This window comes from Hyperolius riggenbachi, chromosome 7 (assembly GCF_040937935.1).
Source record: "Hyperolius riggenbachi isolate aHypRig1 chromosome 7, aHypRig1.pri, whole genome shotgun sequence".
Classification (NCBI taxonomy): Eukaryota; Metazoa; Chordata; class Amphibia; order Anura; family Hyperoliidae; genus Hyperolius; species Hyperolius riggenbachi.
In genome coordinates, this window is record NC_090652.1 from 47,797,108 (window position 1) to 47,819,496 (window position 22,389).

A 22,389-nucleotide genomic window follows, 5' to 3' on the forward strand; every position below is an offset into this window, starting at 1 on the left:
CCCAAGGTGAGGAAAGGGGGGGGGGGGGGGGGGACATCTCCCCCCCCCCCCTTTCCCACTGCTGTACCTACCGCTCCCTCTTCTCTGCACTCTCTCCATCCACACAGCCCAGCGGTCCAAAAAGGACATCTGGCCGTCCTTCCTGGACTTGCGCCGGACAGAGGACCAGAAGTCCAAAAACCGCACTGTCCGGCTGAAATCCGGACGTATGGCCAGTTGGCCACCCTACCTAGAACCCAGCCCAGAGCCTAACACAGCACCCAGCACAGCAGCTAGCACCCAGCCCAGGGCACAGCATCCAGCGCACAGCACCCAGCCCAGAGCACAGCATCTATGTATCCCCTTTTGACATTGCATGTATATAGCTATGTGCTCTTACATCTTGTCAGCATGCAGGCCATGTCCATTATAATACAACTTGTTAGTGTTAAACTACCCTAATCCTTGCTTTTTCTAATGTCAACTGGGGATGGTCAATCAAACTCTATTTTGGCGGAATTGGATTAAACCGTTTTTCAAGCTTGCATTAAAAAAATTGCAAAATCCTGCATCAACTAGGAAGTGTGTGTGTGTGTGTGTGTGTGTGTGTGTGTGTGTGTGTGTGTGTGTGTGTGTGTGTGTTTTTCCCCTTCTTCTTCTTATCTCTCATCCAACCTCCTGTTGGAAGAAAAGCTCTGCTATAGATATAAAAAGGAAAGCAATACATGTACTGTGCAACCTTGGTTTATGGGCATAATTTGTTCTACAAACATGCTTGTAATCCAAAACGCTCTTATCAAATCAAAAATAGTATAAAATAAAAATGTAAACAAGCCTTTCACTCAGTCATTGCCATCTGTTGGCTCACCCAAACCTCTTTTTTTTGTTTTTTTTTTTTTTGTTTTTTTTTTTTTGTTGTGTGTGTGTGCAGGTTTAATAAGGAACTTATCCAATGACTTACTTTTGAGGATTTCATGGAAATGTCACTTCGTACAGTCTCTACACTCACATTAAAGAAAACCTGTAACTAAAAAAAATTCCCCTGGGGGGGTACTCTCCTTGGGTGGGGGAAGCCTCCGGATCCTATCGAGGTTTCTCCCGTCCCACTGTGGTCTCGCTGTGCCCCTCCGAACAGCGGGGATGTAAATATTTACCTTCCCGGCTCCAGCGCAGGCGCAGTATCGGCTCTCGACTTGGAGATGGGCAGAAATAGCCGATCGCTGTCGGTCTCCTACGTAGTTGAGCGGACCTGAGAGATCGCCTCTTTCCATTTCCGTGCAGAGTCGCCACAGCGCCACCCGCTGGAGCCAGGGAAGGTAAATACATCAAGTCTTGTCGAGCGACGATTGCGGGACACTTCGGGGGATCCAGCGCTGGATTGCCTGCAGCTACAGGGATGTGGAAAACCTCATTGGGGTCCCGAGGTAAGTACCCCCGATGAGGATGTTGTTTTGTTTATTTGTTTTTGTTTTTTATTTTGATACAGGGTCTCTAAGTACAATCCTGCAGAGCCAAAGGGAGAACTATGATCAGTGCAGTTTGATGACGTGTTGCATGATTGATCTATATATATATCGCTATCAAAATTTCACTTTTTTTTTTTATTTTCGTTTGTATTGCAAAGCGCTCTTTACTTTCTAGGTTCGTAATGACTATCACAATGTGGGGTATGTATCTGTATGTATTTATTAACACCAAGAATGCATTTTGCCGATCACCCTGCTTCATCGGGGTCATAGTGCTGATTGAAAGCACAGTGAGCTTGTACCAGCACTGTTACCCTGACGAAGTAGGGTGACCCATGAAACGCATTGTTTGGTCCTTTTTTTAAATAATTTCACAATGCCTGGCTATCCTATTGATCCTCTGGGGCTAATACTTTAAGGGCCTGTTTCCACTACACGCAGATTCTGCATGCAGAAAACTGACTCCAATGAATGCCTATGGGAAAGCTGCATCAGAAAAATCACGTTCAGTGGAAACAGGCCCATAGACATTCATTGGAGTCAGTTTTCTGCATGCAGAATCCACGTGTAGTGGAAACAGGCCCTAAGCCATAAACCCTGAACAAGCATGCAGATCAGGTGTCTATGACAAATCTGACAAGTAGCTGCATGCTAGTTTTGGGTGTGATCAGGGGAGGACTAGTCAAGGGGAAGATTTCCCCCCAGGCTGCCTCCCATTTAATGATTTAGGGCTGGTGCAGGAACTGCTGCATTCAGGTTTTTGCATAATGCAATGTGAAACGCTAGACTGGCTGAGGGAAATAAAAGTGTAAGCTGGTAAATGTACACAGCAAGATGCAGAGCAGAGGCCTGCCTGGAGTTTCTGTAGAAAAAAAAATCTGCTCTCTCACCATCATGGCTCCTAACTGCCCCTCTTTTGAAGGGACAGTCCCTCTTTGGACATAAGTGTGTGGGAGTGAGCCTTGGGGAATTAAGGTGGCCATACATCTGTCGACTCGGCAATCACCCATGATAATAATTACTGTCGAATTGGATGAAAGTCGGTGCTGCCACAAGCAGGCCCAATCAATGATTTTAACTGATTTCAGGGGGAAATTGGTAAAATCAGGGCCGGTTCTCTTATGAAGCAATGTGAAACATTTGCATCAGGCGCAGAGATTACAGGAGCAGCATTTTTGTACTGCGTGTTACACTAACGGCATGCAGTCAGAGTAGGAGGTGCTATGCAATCCTTATCAAAATGGGGGTGGGGGGATGGGAAAGGGAGTATCCTCACAAATTTTGCCTCATGCAGCAAAAAGTCTAGACCGGCCCGGAGTAGAATCTGAGGTGCTGGGAAATCTCAGGCTGATGTGGTTGATTGAGTGTGCAGCGTTGCCGTGCAATAATCACGAACGACAGACCCGGTAAGCTCTGGCTTTCTTCCCTCCAAATGTATTATGTGACCCCTGTTGCCTGTGCAGTTATACTTTACCTGTCACGCTGTCCTGCAAGTGTCCTAGCTATATTCCTGCATGGGTGCCCCAAATAACTACCGGCATATGGCAAGTGGGGTGAGTGAGTGTGACCATTTGGGCTCAGGCTGCCATGAACACCGGCCTCTTGTTTGTCGCCCCCCCCCCCCCCCCCCGGCCTAAAGGTCTCAGTCCTTCTCTGCGTGTGAATCGGACCCTACTGACCGGAACGGTCAGCAGGTTTGCCAGGCAATTTGCATTGTTTAAAAGGAAATAAATGTGGCAGCCTCCATATCCCTCTCACTTCAGGTTTCCATGAACAATGTTCCTACAAGACAATACGTTCCATAACTGAAGCCATTTCCTTCAACATTGCACCTAGTGAAGCCAATTTCACTCTCAAATCTCATATTGTTTCTTTTTACACTACTGAAACTCCTTTAATTATACGGGGTTGACACTTCTTTTGGCCCGTCACGGTGATTCCATCCAACCTTCAGCTGCAGAGGAGCGTCAGGACTGGCCAAAGCTCTGAGATAAAGTTGGGTAAAGTCCTTGGGCCGCACACAATGGAGCTGCAGAAGAGGAGTTACACTATAATTACCACATGGGGAAATAAGCTGGTTGCCAGCAGGTAGTTACATCACTCCCTAGCGAGAGGAGAGAAAAACCATGCAAGGACACTCATCCCCGATGAAGAGGATGATTGTTCCGATCAGGATGGGAGCCAAGCACACCCTGTCCGCCAATCACTGCAAGTAGCTGTTACTAAACCATTGGAAAATTAACTCTTTACCAGCTAAAGAGTTTAACCATAGACAAAAAAAAATGGTGATCAGGCTATTTAACTTTCTACACACTTGCATCTAGGGGCTAACACACTGCTGCACTTCTGATTTCAGCCACGCGGCTCTGGGGCAGTACACAGGAGCATCAGACAGCGCACTCTGGTGGGCTTACTGATTCACTGCGCAGCTATTTGATGTCATTCATTTCCCCCTGCCCAATACATTTAAAGGGAATCTGCAGTGAAAATAAACTTATGAGATAATGAATTGTATGTGTAGTACAGCTAAGAAATAGAACATTAGTAGCAAAGAAAAGTCTCATATTGTTTCCAGTACAGGAAGAGTCAGGGCTCGTTTCCACTATCGCGAATCCGCATGCGTCCAACGCATGCGGATTCGCACATGTAATGCAAGTGGATGGGCCTGTTTCCACTGTAGCGTTGTTGAGGTGCGTATTTTTTTTCAGCGGTGAAAAAATGCACAAAAGAGCCGCAGCATTCGCCTGCGAATGGAATGCATGCAAATCGCATGCAATGTATTTAATAGGGAAATCACATGCGGTTTCCCCATGCGTTTTTGCCGCGAATTCGTATAGGTACCAATGTAAATTCACACAGGCTGTGACCTGGTTAAAATCGCATATACCCTCACCTATGCGAATTCGTGGGAAATAACGCATGCGATTTCATCAGCGGCGGAATCCAGGCGATTCCGCACCGCAATAGTGGAAACGAGCCCTCAAGAAACTTCAATTGTTATCTATGCAAAAGAGCTTCTCTGAGCTTACCTACTTGGTCGGCTACAGGGCTATGTTCTGAAGAACTTCTACATCAAAAATAGTAAGAAGGCCCTAATACACCAAAGAGCGTGTTGCAGGTCATTTTTTGTTTAAAAAAAAATGCCTTCATTGACGTACATTAAAATTGTGGCAAAATTGCTGTGATCGCAATTTTTTGAAATATCATGACCACTGCGATTTTACCCCAATTTTTATGTAAGACAATGGAGGGTGTTTTTTTTTTTTTTTTTTTATATTATTGAAAACGACCCGCAAAATGCTCTTTGAGATAAGATTTCACTGTCAGGAAGTTCAAAGGGTCATTAGCTCTACTCTGTTTCATAGTTTAAATTACAGAGTGTAGTTCTGCAAGCTGCAAATATTAGAGAATGATGCAATGCTATAAAAATAAAGCTATATAACTGAAAATAAAAATGACTTTTTTCTTTGCTTCTTATCTTCTATTTCTTAGCTGTACTCAGGGCCGGCGCTACCATTAAGGCAAAGGAGGCAGCTGCCCCAGGGCCCCAAGAGCTTGTAGGGGCCCCCAGTGGCTACAAGGGGGAAAAAAAAATTCAAATCGGCCTTATAGTTTTTGAGAAAATCGATTTTAAAGTTTCAAAGGAAAAAAAACACATTTAAAAACCTGCCGACTTTAATGGTTAATAGCAAATCCACCTTAAATGCTAGAAACCCTAAATTTGCAGGATATGTTAAGGAGATCATTAGGAATAAGAGGAAAAAACAATTTTTCAAAAAGACCTTAAAGTTTGTTTTTGAGAAAATCGATTTTAAAGTTTAGAAGGAAAAAAGTATAGTTTTAAATGCGGTAAATGTAACTTTTAGTAGCAAACCTAACGGTAGTGTAATTTTACATGCATCAAACGAATGCGCAATAAATTTCCTGACAGGGTTTCCAGGGGGTCCATACGCAGCCGCAGCGCTTTGGCCAGGGATCGCTATACAGCCGCAATATGGCTATATGAAGATCCCTGGCATTTTTTCCTATTTTCCCAATTTTTTTTTATGTTTAGAGTGTGGGAATTTTTTTTTTTTTTTTTTTTTTTAAATGTGGGGTCCCCCCTCCTGAAACCTTTTAACCCCTTGTCCCCCATGCAGGCTGGGGTAGCCAGAATGTGGAGCTCCGACCGATTGGGGCTTCACACCCTGACTATACCAGCTGCAAAAAAAGGTCCCCTAATGCCGATTTTTGTTCCGGGTTATATGTTGGGGGGGCCCCCCAGGTTTATTTTGCCCTGGGGCCCCATTGTTGCTTAAACCGGCCCTGGCTGTAATACACATACAATTCATTATCTCATACGTTTTGTTTTTTTTCCCCTTGAGTGTCCCTTTTTAAGGGCACCACTGCAATGGAGAACAAGCAGGTGCCATACGTTTGTATAAGACACACGGGGCCATATGCAATTCACTTTTTCACCTGAGTTTTCTCCTAGAAGATAATTTTTAATCGTTGATCTAAAATAACTTTCCAGGACTTTTCAACTAAAAAAGTATCAAAAAGTAGGTAAAAAGGTACCGTCAACATTATTTTGAGTATTTTCTTGCTTTCTGTAAGCTTGAAAGGCATTTTATTGACAAGTTTAAAATTTGCACCTAAGAGAAAACTCAGGGGAAAAAGTTAATTACATATGGGCCACGGACACTTGTACTGCTGAGTGAAGGGCATTCTTTGTTACCGTCTATCCATCCATTTGTGACCTCAATTTCCACAATTTTCCTGTGGAGTATGGCTTATTCTTTATTTTTATGTTTTTCCTAGTAGGAATCTGATAATGCCTTAAATCGTGAGCATATACTGGCCATAATATTGCAGAATCGGGCTGTTTCTGCCATCCATATACTGTATATTCCTGTCAGATCTGACTAAATTCTACCACCATTTCCATTTGTCCATCTGTGTGTGTGGGCCTGGAACACACCAGAGGAGTTTTTCTGAGCGTTTTGAGTTTTTAAATCTGCTGCTAAGGTTATCCTATGTGTCTGTGCACACTGGAGCAAGGAGGTTTTGTAAAAAACCCCATAGCATTACATTGGGAAGAGCTTTTGAAACCTCTAAAAGCGTGTGTGTGTGTGTGTGTGTGTGTGTGTGTGTGTGTGTGTGTGTGTGTGTGTGTGTGTGTGTGTGTGTGTGTGTGTGTGTGTGTGTGTGTGTGTGTGTGTGTGTGTGTGTGTGTGTGTGTGTGTGTGTGTGTGTGTGTGTGTGTGTGTGTGTGTGTGTGTGTGGTGTGTGTGTGTGTGTGTGTGTGTGTGTGTGTGTGTGTGTGTGTGATTTCTTTTGAATTGGGGATTTTATCTTCTTCTCGGGCTTGGTTCACAAAGAAAGTGTGGTGAAGTACGTTGTCTCCTTAAGGTATCATACAGAAAAAGCCAAATAACACAGCTTCATTCACAAAAGTGTGTGTGTGTGTCTATCTTTATTTATAAATACTTATAAATACACTTATCAAGAAAGGTTAGATAAACTGGGTTTATTTAGTCTAGAGAAAAGACGCCTTAGAGGAGATCTAATTAACATGTATAAATACATCAGAGGGCAATATAATAGCTTGGCGGATGAGCTTTTTGTCCCTAGGCCTTCTCAAAGGACTAGAGGACATGATCTGCGCATGGAGGAAAAACGTTTTAGCCATGTATTTAGGAAAGGGTTCTTTACAGTAAGAGTGATTAAGATGTGGAATGCATTGCCACAGGAAGTAGTTATGGCAAACTCTATACCTGCATTTAAAGGGGGCTTAGATGATTTCCTTGCATTGAAAGAAATCCATGGCTATAATTACTAGGTAATGCCCAGTGGTGTTGATCCAGGGATTTTATCTGATTGCCATCTGGAGTCGGGAAGGAATTTTTCCCTTTTGGGGCTAATTGGACCATGCCTTGTAAGGGTTTTTCGCCTTCCTCTGGATCAACAGGGATATGTGAGGGAGGAGGCTGGTGTACTTTGTTCTCTGGTTGAACTCGATGGACGTATGTCTTTTTTCAACCAAAATAACTATGTAACTATGATTCATTAGTGCAATGTTTGATGTGGTATTGTGTTTTTTTTTTTATTGTAATTTTTTTTTTTGTATTGCAATTATGGCAGTATATGGGGAAGGGAATCCAGCTGCGATGCAATTAATATTTGTGATAACACAGACATGTAAACTGCATTGCTTTAATATTGCAAAATGTGTGTGTGTGTGTGTGTGTGTGTGTGTGTGTGTGTGTGTGTGTGTGTGTGTGTGTGTGTGTGTGTGTGTGTGTGTGTGTGTGTATATATATATATATATATATATATATATATATATATATATATATATATATATATATATATATATATATATATATATATATATATATATATATATATATATATATATATATATATATTATATATATATATATATATATATATATATATATATATATATATATATATACACAAATCGGAACAGGTAAAGAGGGTGTGAGGCGTGCCTGGTGACCTGGGTGCCGCCATAGGCTGCTATGGAATTATCCGCTATATTGACACCTAGTGAGTAATTTCCCGAGGACCTCTGAGTGCTGCTCAGAGAGAGTAGAGGTAGGCAGGTAGAGGAGTAGGATTGGGGTAATGACACCATTACTTTTTAGACAGACCAAGGCAGGTGGATCTGTCGCGGGTTAATTGGCCCTTGTTGCTGCTTCTCTTTGCTGCCCTCCACACTGGTGTTTTTCAGCTCTCTAGCCACTTCCTCTTTCTGGCTATGATGAAGTATATGAGGGCTGGAACGTGAGGTGGAGGGCCGCACACAGAGGTGGTGACCAGGGCGAGTCCTGTATGATCTTTACTAGCTATTCACTTATGCATCGGCACTTTTGTCTTCACTTATAAGTATTCAGTCTATTCTATTTGATGCCTTTTTACCCCTAGAGCAAGGCATGCATTTCATTATATCATTGTGTTCTCTCCTGCCAGCAACATGCGGGATGCCTCAGGTCTCCAGTCGGATAATGGGTGGACAGGGAGCTCAGCTGGGTGAGTGGCCATGGCAAGTCAGCTTGCGCCTGAATGGACGGCACTTCTGTGGAGGATCCCTCATCAGCGAGTCTTGGGTGGTGTCTGCTGCCCACTGCATTACAAGGTGGGTGGTGGGATGGATGTTCCTTCAGGTGACGTGTAAAGTAATTTCTTTGTAACATCACCCACCAATGTCAGACATTGGCCGGCCAACGTGCAAAATTGCTTTCCTGCAATTTCACCAATTGCCAAATGTAGTGTTACTTTCTTGAACATGATGGAATCTGGAGAGTGTTGGAGAAGAGAGGAGGATAGTGATGTGAAGAGGAGATGGGGAGGTGGAAGTAAGTGGTTGGCAAAGGAGATGGGGAGGTCTTGGGCGTAGGCTTGCAAGCTGAACGGTTGAAAGAACACCCTGTTTTGTTTTGTTTTTTTTTGTTTTTTTTTAGTCCCCTTATTGGCCAAAGTACAATGTACCCCCTTATATATAACCTGGATGATTGACATCTAAGCAAAGGGGTTGGTGGAAGTTAGTGTTGGGCAGAGGGGAGGTTAGTGTTAAGTAGAGGAGAGAGGAGGTTAGTGTTAGGCACAGTAGAGGGAACGTTGGCGTTGGGCACAGTGGAGGGGAGGTTAGTGTTGGGCATAGAAGTAGTGGCAGTGAGGGTAGTGTTAACAAAATACTAACCTAACACTTATCTAACTGCTACTACACCTAACACTAACCTTACTGTTGCTACACATATCATTACCCTTCCTATCCCTACACCTACTAGTGTTACTTCCCAATCTATGGCACCATATTACCATTGCACCAAGTTGTGCCAAAAGATTTGCTGACTGGTGCCAAATCCAATCCTTGTGCACCATAGCTGCAGTTACCCAGCAGGTCCATAGCCTGCATTGTTATGTCACCTCCCATCTGTGTCAACCACTGTGTTAGATTTAGCTGGTTCCATTTGAGCCAACTCCAAACACGTCATTCCTGGCAAGTCTGGTATCTGTATATCCTGCCTCTCCATAGTTTATCAATCTTCTGTTGTAAGCAGTACCTGAAATAAAAAGAAAATGCCTCATTGCATAGAAGCTATCACAGCCTTCATTACTTTATTAAAAAGTTTGTTCAAAATACAGATAAACATGTATCAGTAAAAAATGCTACTTAAAGGATTACTATCGAGTTTAAAAACGTTTGTTTTTTTTTGTTTTTTTTTATGCTGTATGTTAGGGCACTACAAGTACTAGAAGCAATTTAATTTCTTCACAAAGCTCTACGTCTCTGCTGTAAAATCCACATTTCCAGATACAGAATCTGGCTCCTGCAGGATTGGACCATTTTCCTGCACAAGGGGGTGCTCCAAACACCTCAGTGTAAAGTCTAGCAAACCCATTAGGGCTTGTAGACATGCCCTTGGTCAACATTGCTTGGCCGGGCTGCTTTATAGGGGGGCGATGGAGGAAAGACGAGCGGCGCATGCATGGCGCCACGCAGCAGGCCAGGGAGCGGCATGAGCAATGGAATCACAGGGGTAATCGATGTCGCTGGGGTTGGGTAGATCTGTCCGGCGAATAACTTGTGGGTTGAGCATCAGTGGTCGTCGGGTGCCATATACACGTCTGATCGTCGGCTTAGGTGATCTTAATTGGACATCTCAGCCGATTTAAATCAGGCGTGTGTACGAGGCTTTACTGACAGAATCTCATTCAGCTGGTGGTAAGGGGTTACGTTTTTCCAGCAATGCTTTTGCCTTCACTTCTCTAACTGCTCACAATGTTATTATCAGTGTGTCTTTATTAGTGTGTCTCCCCCTGCAGCACAGAGCAGCTAGAGCCTTGGAAGTTGCATGCTGCAGAGAAGTGTAACCTCACAAGTAACCAGTCAGGAGTGGTGTATATGTTACGGCCAGAACCCGAAGTCTGGCCATTTCGGTTTCTGGCCGGTCAAATCTAGAAGTGGCCGGCTGATGCGGCCAATGTTCCGAATAAAGCTTCCCTGCGGAATTTGGCCGGCCAGAACGCGTTTTGGCTAATTGTGGCCGGGCAAGTCGTGAAGTTCCACTCACCTCTCCCCCGCTGCAAATTCCCCCCCACCCCAGCCATGCAAATCGCCCAACAAAGGCCCACCCCCTTCAGCAAAGCCTCCCCCAGCCATGCATCCCCCCTCATCTGTGACTAATCTCCACTGTAATTTGATCTCTCCCCTGTGTCCCCTGACTGCCACAGCAGAGCAGCTAATTTAAAAGCACAGGATGTTAGTCTGCTCCCAAGAAAGCAGGATGTAGACACACTGCAGATTTATTGCAGGATTTGTAGAAGCTCTTACTATGAAATGCTTTTCTTTAAAAAGATTATTATGCTGCATCTTTCAGAGCAAAGAGTAAGTTCCGAGTGCCATTCATGGTGCTGGACAGGACCCGGGATGTTCTGGGATTTGTGCGTTTTGGACTTTGACCGACTGACTTTGGCCGTTTATAGAACTGGCCGGCCAATGTCAGAAATTCCCAGCATTTTGGACTTTGGCCGACGTCAAATCGGCCAGTTCTAGAAACGGCCGGCCAATTCTAGAATTGGACGATTTCTGGTTTTGGCCGTAACATATACATATCTCCTTGACTGCTAGTTACATTACAGCAACACCTGTTACCATGGCTGTTTCTAGGGCCATGCGGCCCATGCCGCTGCCCTGAGCGCAGACGGAGAGGGGGCGCTGTGATGGAGGGGGGAGCCGAAGCCGCGGGGAGGGCAGCTCGACCTCTCCCTCCCTCTCCCCGGACCACCCTCCATGCTCCCCCCTCGGACTGCAGCAGAGTTAGCGCGTAGGGAAGCGCTGCAATACACAGTTACTCACCTCCCTGGTTCCGATCGCCGCTTACTAGCCGCCAGTCTCCTCCTCTGCATAGCCGCTGATGCACACGCTGCTTCCTGTTAAACAGGAAGCAGCGCGTATCAGCGGCTATGCAGAGAGGAGACCAGCAGGGCGGGGAGCGGCGATCGGAACCAGGGAGGGGTGTAACTGTGTATAGCAGCGCTTCCCTGCGCGCTAACTCTGCTGCAGTCCGAGGGGGGGGGGGGGCCTGGAGGGCGGCTCAGGGAGAGGGAGGGAGAGGTCGGGATACCCTCCCCGCTGCTCTGGCTCCCCCCCCCCTCCATTATGAGGGGGCACCTACCTACTTAACCTATACTGGGGAAGCTACCTATCTAAACTATACTGGGGGGGCAGCTACCTTTCGAACCTATGCTGGGGGCACCTACCTAATCTAACCTATACTGGGGGGCAGCTACCTATCTAACCTGTACTGGGGGGCAGCTACCTATCTAACCTGTACTGGGGGGCAGCTACCAATCTAACCTATACTGGGGGCACTTACTTATCTAAACTGTATTGGAGGCACCTACCTACCTAGCTAGCATATACAGGTGGCAACTATACTGGCTACCTATATTGGAGGAACCTACCTATCTAACCTATGCTGGGGGCACCTACCTATCTAACCTATGCTGGGGGCACCTACGTATGTAACCTATGCTGGGGGCAACTATACTGGCTACCTATATCGGAGGCACCTACCTAGCTAACCTGTACTGGGGGCACCTACCTATCTAACTTATACCGAGGTGCCTGCCTATCTAACATATACGGGGGGCAACTGTACTGGCTCACCTATGCCTGGCCACCTATATTCGGGGGGGGGGGGGGGGGGGGAGGGGGGGGTTATAGCTGGCTATCTATACCGGGGTACCTATTCCTGGCTACCTATACTGGGGGACCTAAACTGAGTGCAACTATACCTAGCTAACCTATACTCCGGGCACCTATACCTGGCTCTGGGGGGGTGTGCAATATTTACACCCTCGCCCTGGGTGCGTTTTAGCCTAGAAACTGCACTGCCTGTTACCTCCTCTGATCAGCTTATCTACCTCCTCTTTGGACTCTACTGCATGTTGTGAGATTTGTGAGCTTCTCTGAAGTCAGGTTAAAAAAAAGTTGTTTTGATCATTGTCCTGTAATGCCTGTAGCTCTCCCCTATTAGGATATGTTCACATTATAAATTGCAAGCGCTGAGTGCTTTTGTGCTCAAATTTTTTTCTCAAACAATTCCTGGTGTTTTCTGAGCGTTGAGCAATTTTGTGTAAGCGCTTTTCTAAGTGCTTTTGCAGAGGGTTGGTGACGTCAGTCAAGAAGTGAACACTTTCACCCGGAAAAGAATAAATACAATGTATTTATTCTTAAAAGCGCTTGGAAAATCGCTATACAAAGCACTTTTTGATTGAGCCAAAACACTCAGAAAATGGTACAGGCAGCGCTTTTGGAAGCGGAACGCAATCGAACTGCTCATATGTGAACACTCTCATAGGGATCATTGCACGAGTGCTTTTAGGGCGATTTCTAAAATCGTCAGCTCTTCAAAAAATACGTAAACACTCATAGTGTGAACAAGCCCTTACTTAAAGGATACCCGAAGTGACATGATGGGATAGACATGTGTATGTACAGGATCTTCTCAAAAAAGTAGCATATTGTGACAAAGTTCATTATTTTCTGTAATGTACTGATAAACATTAGACTTTCATATATTTTAGATTCATTACACACAAGTGAAGTAGTTCAAGCCTTTTATGGTTTTAATATTGATGATTTTGGCCTACAGCTCATGAAAACCCAAAATTCCTATCTCAAAAAATTTGCATATTTCATCCGACCAATAAAAGAAAGTTTTTTTTTTTTTTTTTTTTTTAAATCAACCTTCAAATAATGATGTTCAGTTATGCACTCAATACTTGGTCGGGAATCCTTTTGCAGAAATGGCTGCTTCAATGCGGCGTGGCATGGAGGCAATCAGCCTGTGGCACTGCTCAGGTGGTATGGAGGCCCAGGATGCTTCGATAGCGGCCTTAAGCTCATCCAGAGTGTTGAGTCTTGCGTCTCTCAACTTTCTCTTCAAAATATCCCACAGATTCTCTATGGGGTTCAGGTCAGGAGAGTTGGCAGGCCAATTGAGCACAGTAATACCATAGTCAGTAAACCATTTACCAGTGGTTTTGACACTGTGAGCAGGTGCCAGGTCGTGCTGAAAAATGAAATCTTCATCTCCATAAAGCTTTTCAGAAAATGGAAGCATGAAGTGCTCCAAAATCTCCTGATAGCTAGCTGCATTGACCCAGGCCTTGATAAAACACAGTGGACCAACACCAGCAGCTGACATGGCACCCCAGACCATCACTGACTGTGGGTACTTGACAGTGGACTTCAGGCATTTTGGCATTTCCCTCTCCCCAGTCTTCCTCCAGACTCTGGCACCTTGATTTCCGAATAACATGTGAAAGTTGCTTTCATCCGAAAAAAGTACTTTGGACCACTGAGCAACAGTCCAGTGCTGCTTCTCTGTAGCCCAGGCCAGGCGCTTCTGCCGCTGTTTCTGGTTCAAAAGTGGGTTCATGCTTCCATCTGCTGAAAAGCTTTATGGAGATGAAGAATTCATTTTTCAGCACGACCTGGCACCTGCTCACAGTGCCAAAACCACTGGTAAATGGTTTACTGACCATGGTATTACGGTGCTCAATTGGCCTGCCAACCCTCCTGACCTGAACCCCATAGAGAATCTATGGGATATTGTGAAGAGATAGTTGAGACACGCAAGACCCAACACTCTGGATGAGCTTAAGGCCGCTATCGAAGCACCCTGGGCCTCCATAACACCTGAGCAGTGCCACAGGCTGATTGCCTCCATGCCACGCCGCATTGAAGCAGCCATTTCTGCAAAAGGATTCCCGACCAAGTATTGAGTGCATAACTGAACATAATTATTTGAAGTTTGACTTTTTTTGTTTTCAAAACACTTTTCTTTTATTGGTCGGATGAAATATGCTAATTTTTTGAGATAGGAAATTTGGGTTTTCATGAGCTGTATGCCAAAATCATCAATATTAAAACCATAAAAGGCTTGAACTACTTCACTTGTGTGTAATGAATCTAAAATATATGAAAGTCTAATGTTTATCAGTACATTACAGAAAATAATGAGCTTTATCGCAATATGCTAATTTTTTGAGAAGATCCTGTACAGTGCCTAGCACACAAATAACTATGCTGTGTTCTTTTTTTTTCTTTCTCTGTCTGAAAGAGTTAAATATCAGGTATGTAAGTGGCTGACTCAGTCCTGACTCAGACAGGAAGTGACTACAGTGTGACTCTCACTGATAAGAAATTCCCCTTTTTATTTATTTCCTGCTCTCAGGAGCCATTTTCTGCTAATAAAGTGTTTTATAGTTTGAATTTTTTAGTGAGTGAGGGTCACACTGTAGTAACTTCCTGTCTGAGTCAGGACTGAGTCAGCCACTTACATACCTGATACTTAATTCTTTCAGGCAGAGAGAGAGAAAAAGAAACACAGCATAGTTATTTGTGTGCTTGGCACTGTACATACCCATATCTATCTCATCATGTCACCTGTCACTTCGGGTATCCTTTAAAATATACTGTAGGTGGGTGTTCCTACCCTTGTCAGTCTGCACAATTTTTAAAAATGGTTATTTTTTAAATAGTATATACAGTATGTACTCGCTCATTGTTCTGTCTATCTGTTCATATATAACAATCCTAGAGAAGTCTTGTTTGTAATATATTTTTTTTTTTGTATTTTTTTTTCTCAGCTTTGCCATTTTTATAAAATATTTAGTATTATTATCAGTGTTTGTAGCAGTGTTGTTGTTGGTATTGGTATTACTGTTAAAAGTAGTGGTATTACTGTATTCTTACTTTATAATTTTTTGTTTTGTTTTTGTGCCTCCTTTCTTATGATGGAAGTGACGTTACAACATCCTCCCTGACGGTTCGCCTCGGCTGCTATCAGATTTCCAGTCCAAATTCTCATGAGATTTCAGTGGCGGTGAAAAGTATCTTTAAGCATCCAGACTACACTGCTGTGGGCTCAAAGGGTGACCTCAGTCTCATTCAGCTGGCCACTCCAATCAACTACACAGAATACATCCTTCCGGTGTGTCTCCCCACAGCCGAGGTGACCTTCCCCATGGGCATGTACTGCTGGATCACTGGCTGGGGCAACATCAAGTTTGGAGGCAAGTGCTGTAATGATGTTACAGATGGAGATGTGCAAATCCATCAGTCACTGATACCACATGGTTCCTTAAAATGCCAAATTAAAATACCACATGACGTAAAACTCTTTGGCAAGCTACTGAAAAACTGCATGACCATTCACAAAGTTTTTCCACATGCAGAAAAATATAGGTGAATTTAGAATTATATTTTTTTTCTTTTATCAAATGTGTCTTAAAGCGGTATAAAACCCTGACGTAATATTCAATAAAAACACGTTTTCCTACTTTTTTTTTTTTCATTATGCCATATGGTTATCATATTTGCATTTTGTGCATAAGTATTAGTCATTTAGAAATTATACGTTCCCAAAAGTACAGTTTTTTGCTTTGTGAGCTGACTTTGCATTTTATTAATAACTGAATTTATTCATTATGTATTGAATTCAGAAATGCTTTGAGTCTGTCTGTCTCCTCTCCAGCAGCTTCTCCACAGTCAGAGAATGTGTCACATTCCTCACTTGATACAATTAAGTAAACACAAGATAACTTTGGCTATGTCCATATTTCTCTGCACTGAACATTCCAGCCTTGTGTGTAACCCTTCGAATGCTGGTCTAGTAAAAAAAAAAAAAAATGCTGGTTGCATATAATATGCTGTAAATAATTTTTTAGAGCAAAGAAGAAATGCTGGGTTATATTCCGCTTTAATGCATTTTAAAAGGAAACAAAATAAAAATTCATGAAGTATTAAAATTCTGAGTGAAAAAAGAAATCATGCCATTAGAAAGTTTTTGTGTGTATGTACAGCGTGGGAAATTATTTATCCCCTGCTGAATTTTTAAGTTTGCCCACTTATAAAGAATTGAACAATTTTTTTTTGTAATTTTTATGGTAGTTTTTATTTTAATGCAGAGACAGGCCCAGTGCACACCGAGCGGTTTTAGGAGCGATCCGCCAACCGCATGGCTAATGTATTTCAATGGGTTGGTGCACACCAGCGGTTTGAGGTTTTTAGCAAACTGCAAATGTGCCTCCTGCTGCATGTTTGCGGTTTGCAGAAGCGTTTCTGCCTCTATGTAAATATAGGAAAAACGCAAACCGCTCTGAAAACGCTACATCAGAGCGGTTTTCCAGGCGTTTTTGTTACAGAAGCTGTTCAGTAACCGCTTTTACTGTAACAGTATTTGTAATCTGCTACGCAAAAACGCTCACAAAAACGCTAGGCATGTTTAGAAAACGTCTCTAAACATGCCTAGAAGCGCTCTGAAACCAGCTTTAAAAACCGCTAGCGTTTTGACGATCTGCTAGCGGTTTTGGTGTGCACTGGGCCACACAGATAATCAACCAAAAATCCAGTAAAATGCATCATATAAGTACAGAGTACAAGATTCCATTCAGGATAGGAAGGAGCAGGGGTGCAGCTAAGGTTTTGGTGGCCCGAAGCAGCCCATAACTTGAGGGCCTCCCTCCCTTAAGGGAGCGGTGCGCTAAACACACTGGGGGGCGGGGGGGGGGCGCGTGGCCATGATGTGGGTGGAGCCGAATACTAGCAAAATACATCCTCACGGGCTACGGGAGACTGGAGGAAGTCCCAGGTAAGTCCAAATTGTTTTTAGGCTGAGCTCGGGGTCCCTTTAAGTACAATTAGGAGCCACTTGCACTTCTAATTGCATGCATTTTGCAAATGTGTGTTGTTCGCACTTCTTATGTATTTCAATGGCATCTCCATTTTTTATTTTTTGCTCGTGTGCAATTCATGTTTAATGCACAGAAAATTGTTGTGTGCTTTCATGTAAATTTGCATCATTAGAATGCATTGAAAGATTGTAATCTGAAAAATCATCCAAACAGTCTGGGAGAGGTGGCAGCACTTCCCAAAACAGGCTGCATCTGAATGACTACCAGCATGGGTGTGCAGAGCCTAATTACCGTATTTTTCGGACTACAAGACGCTCCGGACTATAAGACACACCTATGTTTAGAGGGCAAGAACCAGATAAAAAATATATATATATACTAGACCTGGTGCGTCTATGATCCAGGTGCGTCTTGTAGATGTTCCCCCCCCCCCCCCCCAATTATTGGGTCTCACCGGTGTCCCTCATGTCTCACCAGCCCCTCTGTCCCATCTGGCCCCCTGTGACCCCAGTGTCCTACTGTGTCCCATATGCCCCTGTCTCCCCTCTAGTCAGTGTCCCATGTCTCACTGGTCCCCTGCGCCCTAATGTGTCCCCTGTGACCTCGTGTACCTCTGAGATCAGTCTATCCCCATCTGCTCCCGTGTCCTATGTCCCCCTGTGCCTCACCGACCCCCTCTGTCCCATCTGCCCCCTATGATCTGGTGTGTGTTCAGTGTGATCAGTGATCAGACCTGTGATCAGTGATCTCTATTTGAAGCTGTGCCCTACGTCCCCCTGTACCTCACTGGCCCCCTCTGTCCTCTTAATAAATTAATTTTCTTACCGCTACTAAAACCATACCCCAGGTGTAGAGACCTCTGTGCAGCCATTAAATGCCTCGCTCGCTGGATCCTCCAGGCATCGTGCAGTCCCTATACTTCGCCAGCCCCCTTTGTCCCATCAGTCCTCCTAGTAAGTTACGACGTCCGGGATGTAGAGACCCGAGACCTCCGTGCAGCCATTCAGCGGTTCGATCGCCCGCTGAAGCCTCCAGACGCTGTGCAGCCAATCAGTGGGAGCGCTGCTAGTCATTCACGGCCAGGGGAGGACTGGGACCTTTTGGCCTGGAGGGAAAACACAAACTAGAGGCCCGATTTCACGGCAGCCCCAGCCCAAATGACGTCACATGCACCTTACGTGCTATATACTTGAGGATACTCGAGGGACAGCATGACAGGTAAAGTATAAATGCGCAGGCACCGTGGGGTACATAATAGATTGAGGGAAGCCGCCGGGGTTTCCATTGCGTACATAGTTTGTTATTATCGCACTTAACGAATACATCGGCCCGAGATTTCCCAGCATCTCTGAAACATTCAACTACTTTCCACCTGAAATAAATCAAATTGTTGATTGGGCATGCTTGTGGCGGCACAGATTTTCATCCGATTGGATAATTATCGAAGCAGTTGGTGGATCGGCCAGCCCTAAATCATTAAAGAGAGGCAGCCTGGGGGGAAATATCCCCCCTTCCCCCCTGGCCAGTCCTCCCCTGTTCACGGCCGTCTGGCATTCTGCCTGGAGCCACTGATCTCGAAGGTGGGACCGTGGCTCTGTCAATGGGCCAATCACGAGCAGCGGTTCACTTGCAGTGCTCCCCTTGATTGGCTGCACAGCGTCTGGAGGCCCCATCGAGCGAGGCGTTGAATGAGTGCACGGAGGTCCCGGGTGTCTACACCCGGGGCATCATTTTAGTAGCAGTAAGCGGCAATTAACTTACTAGGAGGACTGATGGGACAGAGGGGCTGGTGAGGTACAGGTGGACATGATGACAGATGAATCTAGAATGATACCGGGGGCAGTTAGGCACAGGGAGACACCAGGCATGGGGCAGATGTGACAGAGGGGACATGAGGGCCAGTGAGACAGTCGGGCACAACACACTGGCCAGACAGGAGACAAAGACAAACGCCAGCTAAAGAGGACAGAGGGGGGCACCTTTGGACTATAAGACGCACTGTCTTTCCCCCCCCCCCCCCCCACACGCACACACACTTTTGGGGAAGAAAAACTGCGTCTTATAGTCCGAAAAATACGCGGTATAGGCAGGGTACACATCTTGCATTCACAGCAGATGCACCAAATTAACATTAATGGAGGATGTTGGCTTCCAAAACAGTTTGCATGCAAAGTATTCCATAGTGAACCCTTCCACCACGATGAGGCAATTCTTTTAGAAGGGACCATAGCCTCTAACTAATAAAAATGGCATATGTATAGCCTGGGAGTGGCTAGCCAGAAAATGGATTGCACATTTTTTTTTTTTTTTTTTTTTTTTATAGACAGCAGGGGAAAAATGGCAGTGCATCCTAAGACCAGGCCGCTTCTTTTCAAAACAGGTGCATCATTGAATACAAGGTATGTATTTGCCTTTAAAGGGAACCTAAATTGAGAGGGATATGGATGTTTCCTTATAAATAATACCAGTTGCCTGGTAGTCCTGTTCATCTCTTTGGCTGCACTAGTGGCTGAATCACAGACCTGAAACAAGCATGCAGCTAATCCAGTCTGACTTCAGTCAGAGCACCTGATCTGCATGCTTGTTGAGGGGCTGTGGCTAAAAGTATTAGAGACACAGGATCAGCAGGAGAGTCAGGCAACTGGTATTATTTTAAAAGGAAAAATCCATATCCTCCTCAGTTTAGGTTCCCTTTAAGGGGCTGTGCACACCTCTGTTGGTAGTCATTCAGATGCAGCCTGGTCTTAGGATGCTCTGTCACCTCGCTCTCCGATGCACAAAAATTCATTAAAAAAAATTCCCCCCCAAAATTGCAAATGCAGGACATTGCATGCAGAATTTACATTTGATAAGTCTCAATGATCTCTAATATTTAAAATGCAGGATCACAGAAAAGTGTGAACTGGTTTGTGATGCAAAGTTGAGCTGAAATAGCATCGGGGAGTACTAGCTAATCCGAAAAAAAAATTTCCACCTATATATTTCCAGTGAGTCTCCAAAGTCCCCAGACTTTGCAAGAAGCTCAAGTGCCTCTGATCAACTCCTCGACTTGTGATTCCCTCTACCACATCCAGTCTGATTACAGCAGTGCGGTACCCAGAATCCTCAGCGACATGCTATGTGCCGGCTACAAAGCTGGTGGAACAGACTCTTGTCAGGTGAGTTGCAGGAGACTCTATCACTTTTGTTACAATCTCCAGTTACAAAAGCCGCGCCCTGCCAAAATATTTTTTTAACTTTCTAGTCTCCCTTTCCTCCCACCAAACTTCACATAAGTGTATGAAGAATCCCGTGTAAGGGCTGACCTGACCGGACACTTCTGTGACAGCCAGATTATCTTGACCAGCCTTGCCGTGCCAAATGCTGCCCAGGAGTTTTGACCCACCACATAAATTAACACTACTGCACCTTTTGAACTGGAACACCTTTGCCAGCACTGCCCCAGATGTCAGCACTCTGGATCCACAGCACTGTCGGCCATCCCCGCTGGTTTCCTTCATGTAGAACGGGGTCATCTCTGCTGTCCCCCCCCCCCCCCCCCCCCCCAAAAAAAAAGGACCTCTTTAGGGATACCAGATGATTGCAAAGTGTGACTGGTGGCACTGTAGTATTGCAGCCTCGGCTCTTGGTTTTCAAACATTATCTCCTTCCAGAACCTTTGTGAGCCAAAACCAATTCCGGATACACTCCTCCCCCCATGTTGTGCTTGGTGAAATAAATGATTCTGATTCTATCTTACTCTATAATTATGTATTTTTAGTACTAATCTTCCAAGTTGAGGACCACAGTCAATTTTTGTTGCCAAAAAATTTGACTTTTGACGTGGCCGTTTATAAAGAGTAAATTTGATTGTGGTGTTTACACGGTTCAGGAAGGTGGCACTAATCCTACCTCCGTACGTGCAGGGAAACTCCTCTTCCGGAGGTAGGAAGCATAGATTGTAAGAACAAATCAGCAACTCTCAAATGGCTCCAATACATGTCCACTTTTATTAGAAAAATAGGACAGATAAAATGGCTGACGCATTTCAGACAACTAACGATGTGTCCTTATAGCCACTAATGTAGCAGGAAAATGGGCTCACTCTCTTTCCAGTGTTAGGGTACAGGCAGCTTGCCATCTACAAAATGGTATTGTTATCAGATGGTGATGAATATTTCTGTGGTTTCTCCTTTGCAGGGAGACTCTGGAGGACCTCTGGTTTGTTCTCAGGGTGGACAGTGGTTCCTGGCCGGGGTGGTGAGCTGGGGAGAGGGCTGCGGAAAAGAGAACCGGCCCGGAGTGTACAGCCGGGTGACTTCCTATCAGACCTGGATTAATTCTACAGCTCCTGAATCGGCTCAGAACATGCAGTATGTCGTCTTCAGTGGTACCTTCAATGCACAGGCCTATCTAGGCAGGAGTGGGGCTGGCCAGCTGACACCTGCCCCGCACATCTATCTCTTCACATGGACTATTTTTATGTTCAGCTCTGTTATTTGTTTGTGTCCCATTTTATTATAATAATTAAAGGAATAACCCATCACATGTGCCTCGGTGACCTTTGTGGGGGGGCTTTGGTGAGATTCACCTTGTATATATCATGAATATTAAAGATGTCCAGTTGACAGTAGAGTTACTGGATTTCTAAAATCACTACGGTACCCCTCTGGGCAGCAGCATTAAACTGGAATACTAGTGCTGGGTACACACGTTTCTTTTGGTCAATTCTTCCGTTCGATCGATTTTCGATTTGTTTTTCCACTCAATTTCCCGCTCAGTTCTCTTATCTTTTCTTATCAATTTCCATTCACTTCTATGAGAAATTGAGCAGTAAAACGATCGAGAGTAATATCGGACATGATAGAAATGATCAATCGAATGCATCTATTGAATGAAAAAATGTAACGTGTACCTAGCATAAGGGTCCATCAGAGTGACTTACTCCTATTCCATCTCATTCCACTCCCTTCATTTACCTCTCTCTCATCTTCACTCTCTCTTGTCCTGTATTTCCTATTCCTTATATCCCTCTATTTCATGTCTCTCCATTTCCATTCTTTTTCACGATTGCCTTGCTTTTTCCCTTTACCGAATACCTTCTCTCCGTTTTGACTCCCCCTTTTCATACCCTTTCTTTTCTACTCTCTCATCCATCTTTTGCTCCCCCCCCCCCCCCCCCATTACTCCTCTTCCTCTCTCTTTTCTCTCCCTTCCCATTACAACTTGTTTTCTTGCCACTTATTTC

General features: G+C 44.6%; 1 protein-coding gene across 1 annotated transcript in view; it reads left to right on the forward strand.

The window, feature by feature from the left end:
* Positions 1-22,389, forward strand: part of LOC137526003 (serine protease 27-like) — a 56,207-nt gene that overhangs the window by 31,794 nt on the left and 2,024 nt on the right. Inside the window, exons 3-6 of the mRNA XM_068247213.1 lie at positions 8,424-8,589; positions 15,271-15,640; positions 20,237-20,320; positions 21,342-21,531. Coding sequence (XP_068103314.1) covers positions 8,424-8,589; positions 15,271-15,640; positions 20,237-20,320; positions 21,342-21,531 — 810 coding nt within the window. The remainder of the gene's footprint in view (positions 1-8,423; positions 8,590-15,270; positions 15,641-20,236; positions 20,321-21,341; positions 21,532-22,389) is intronic.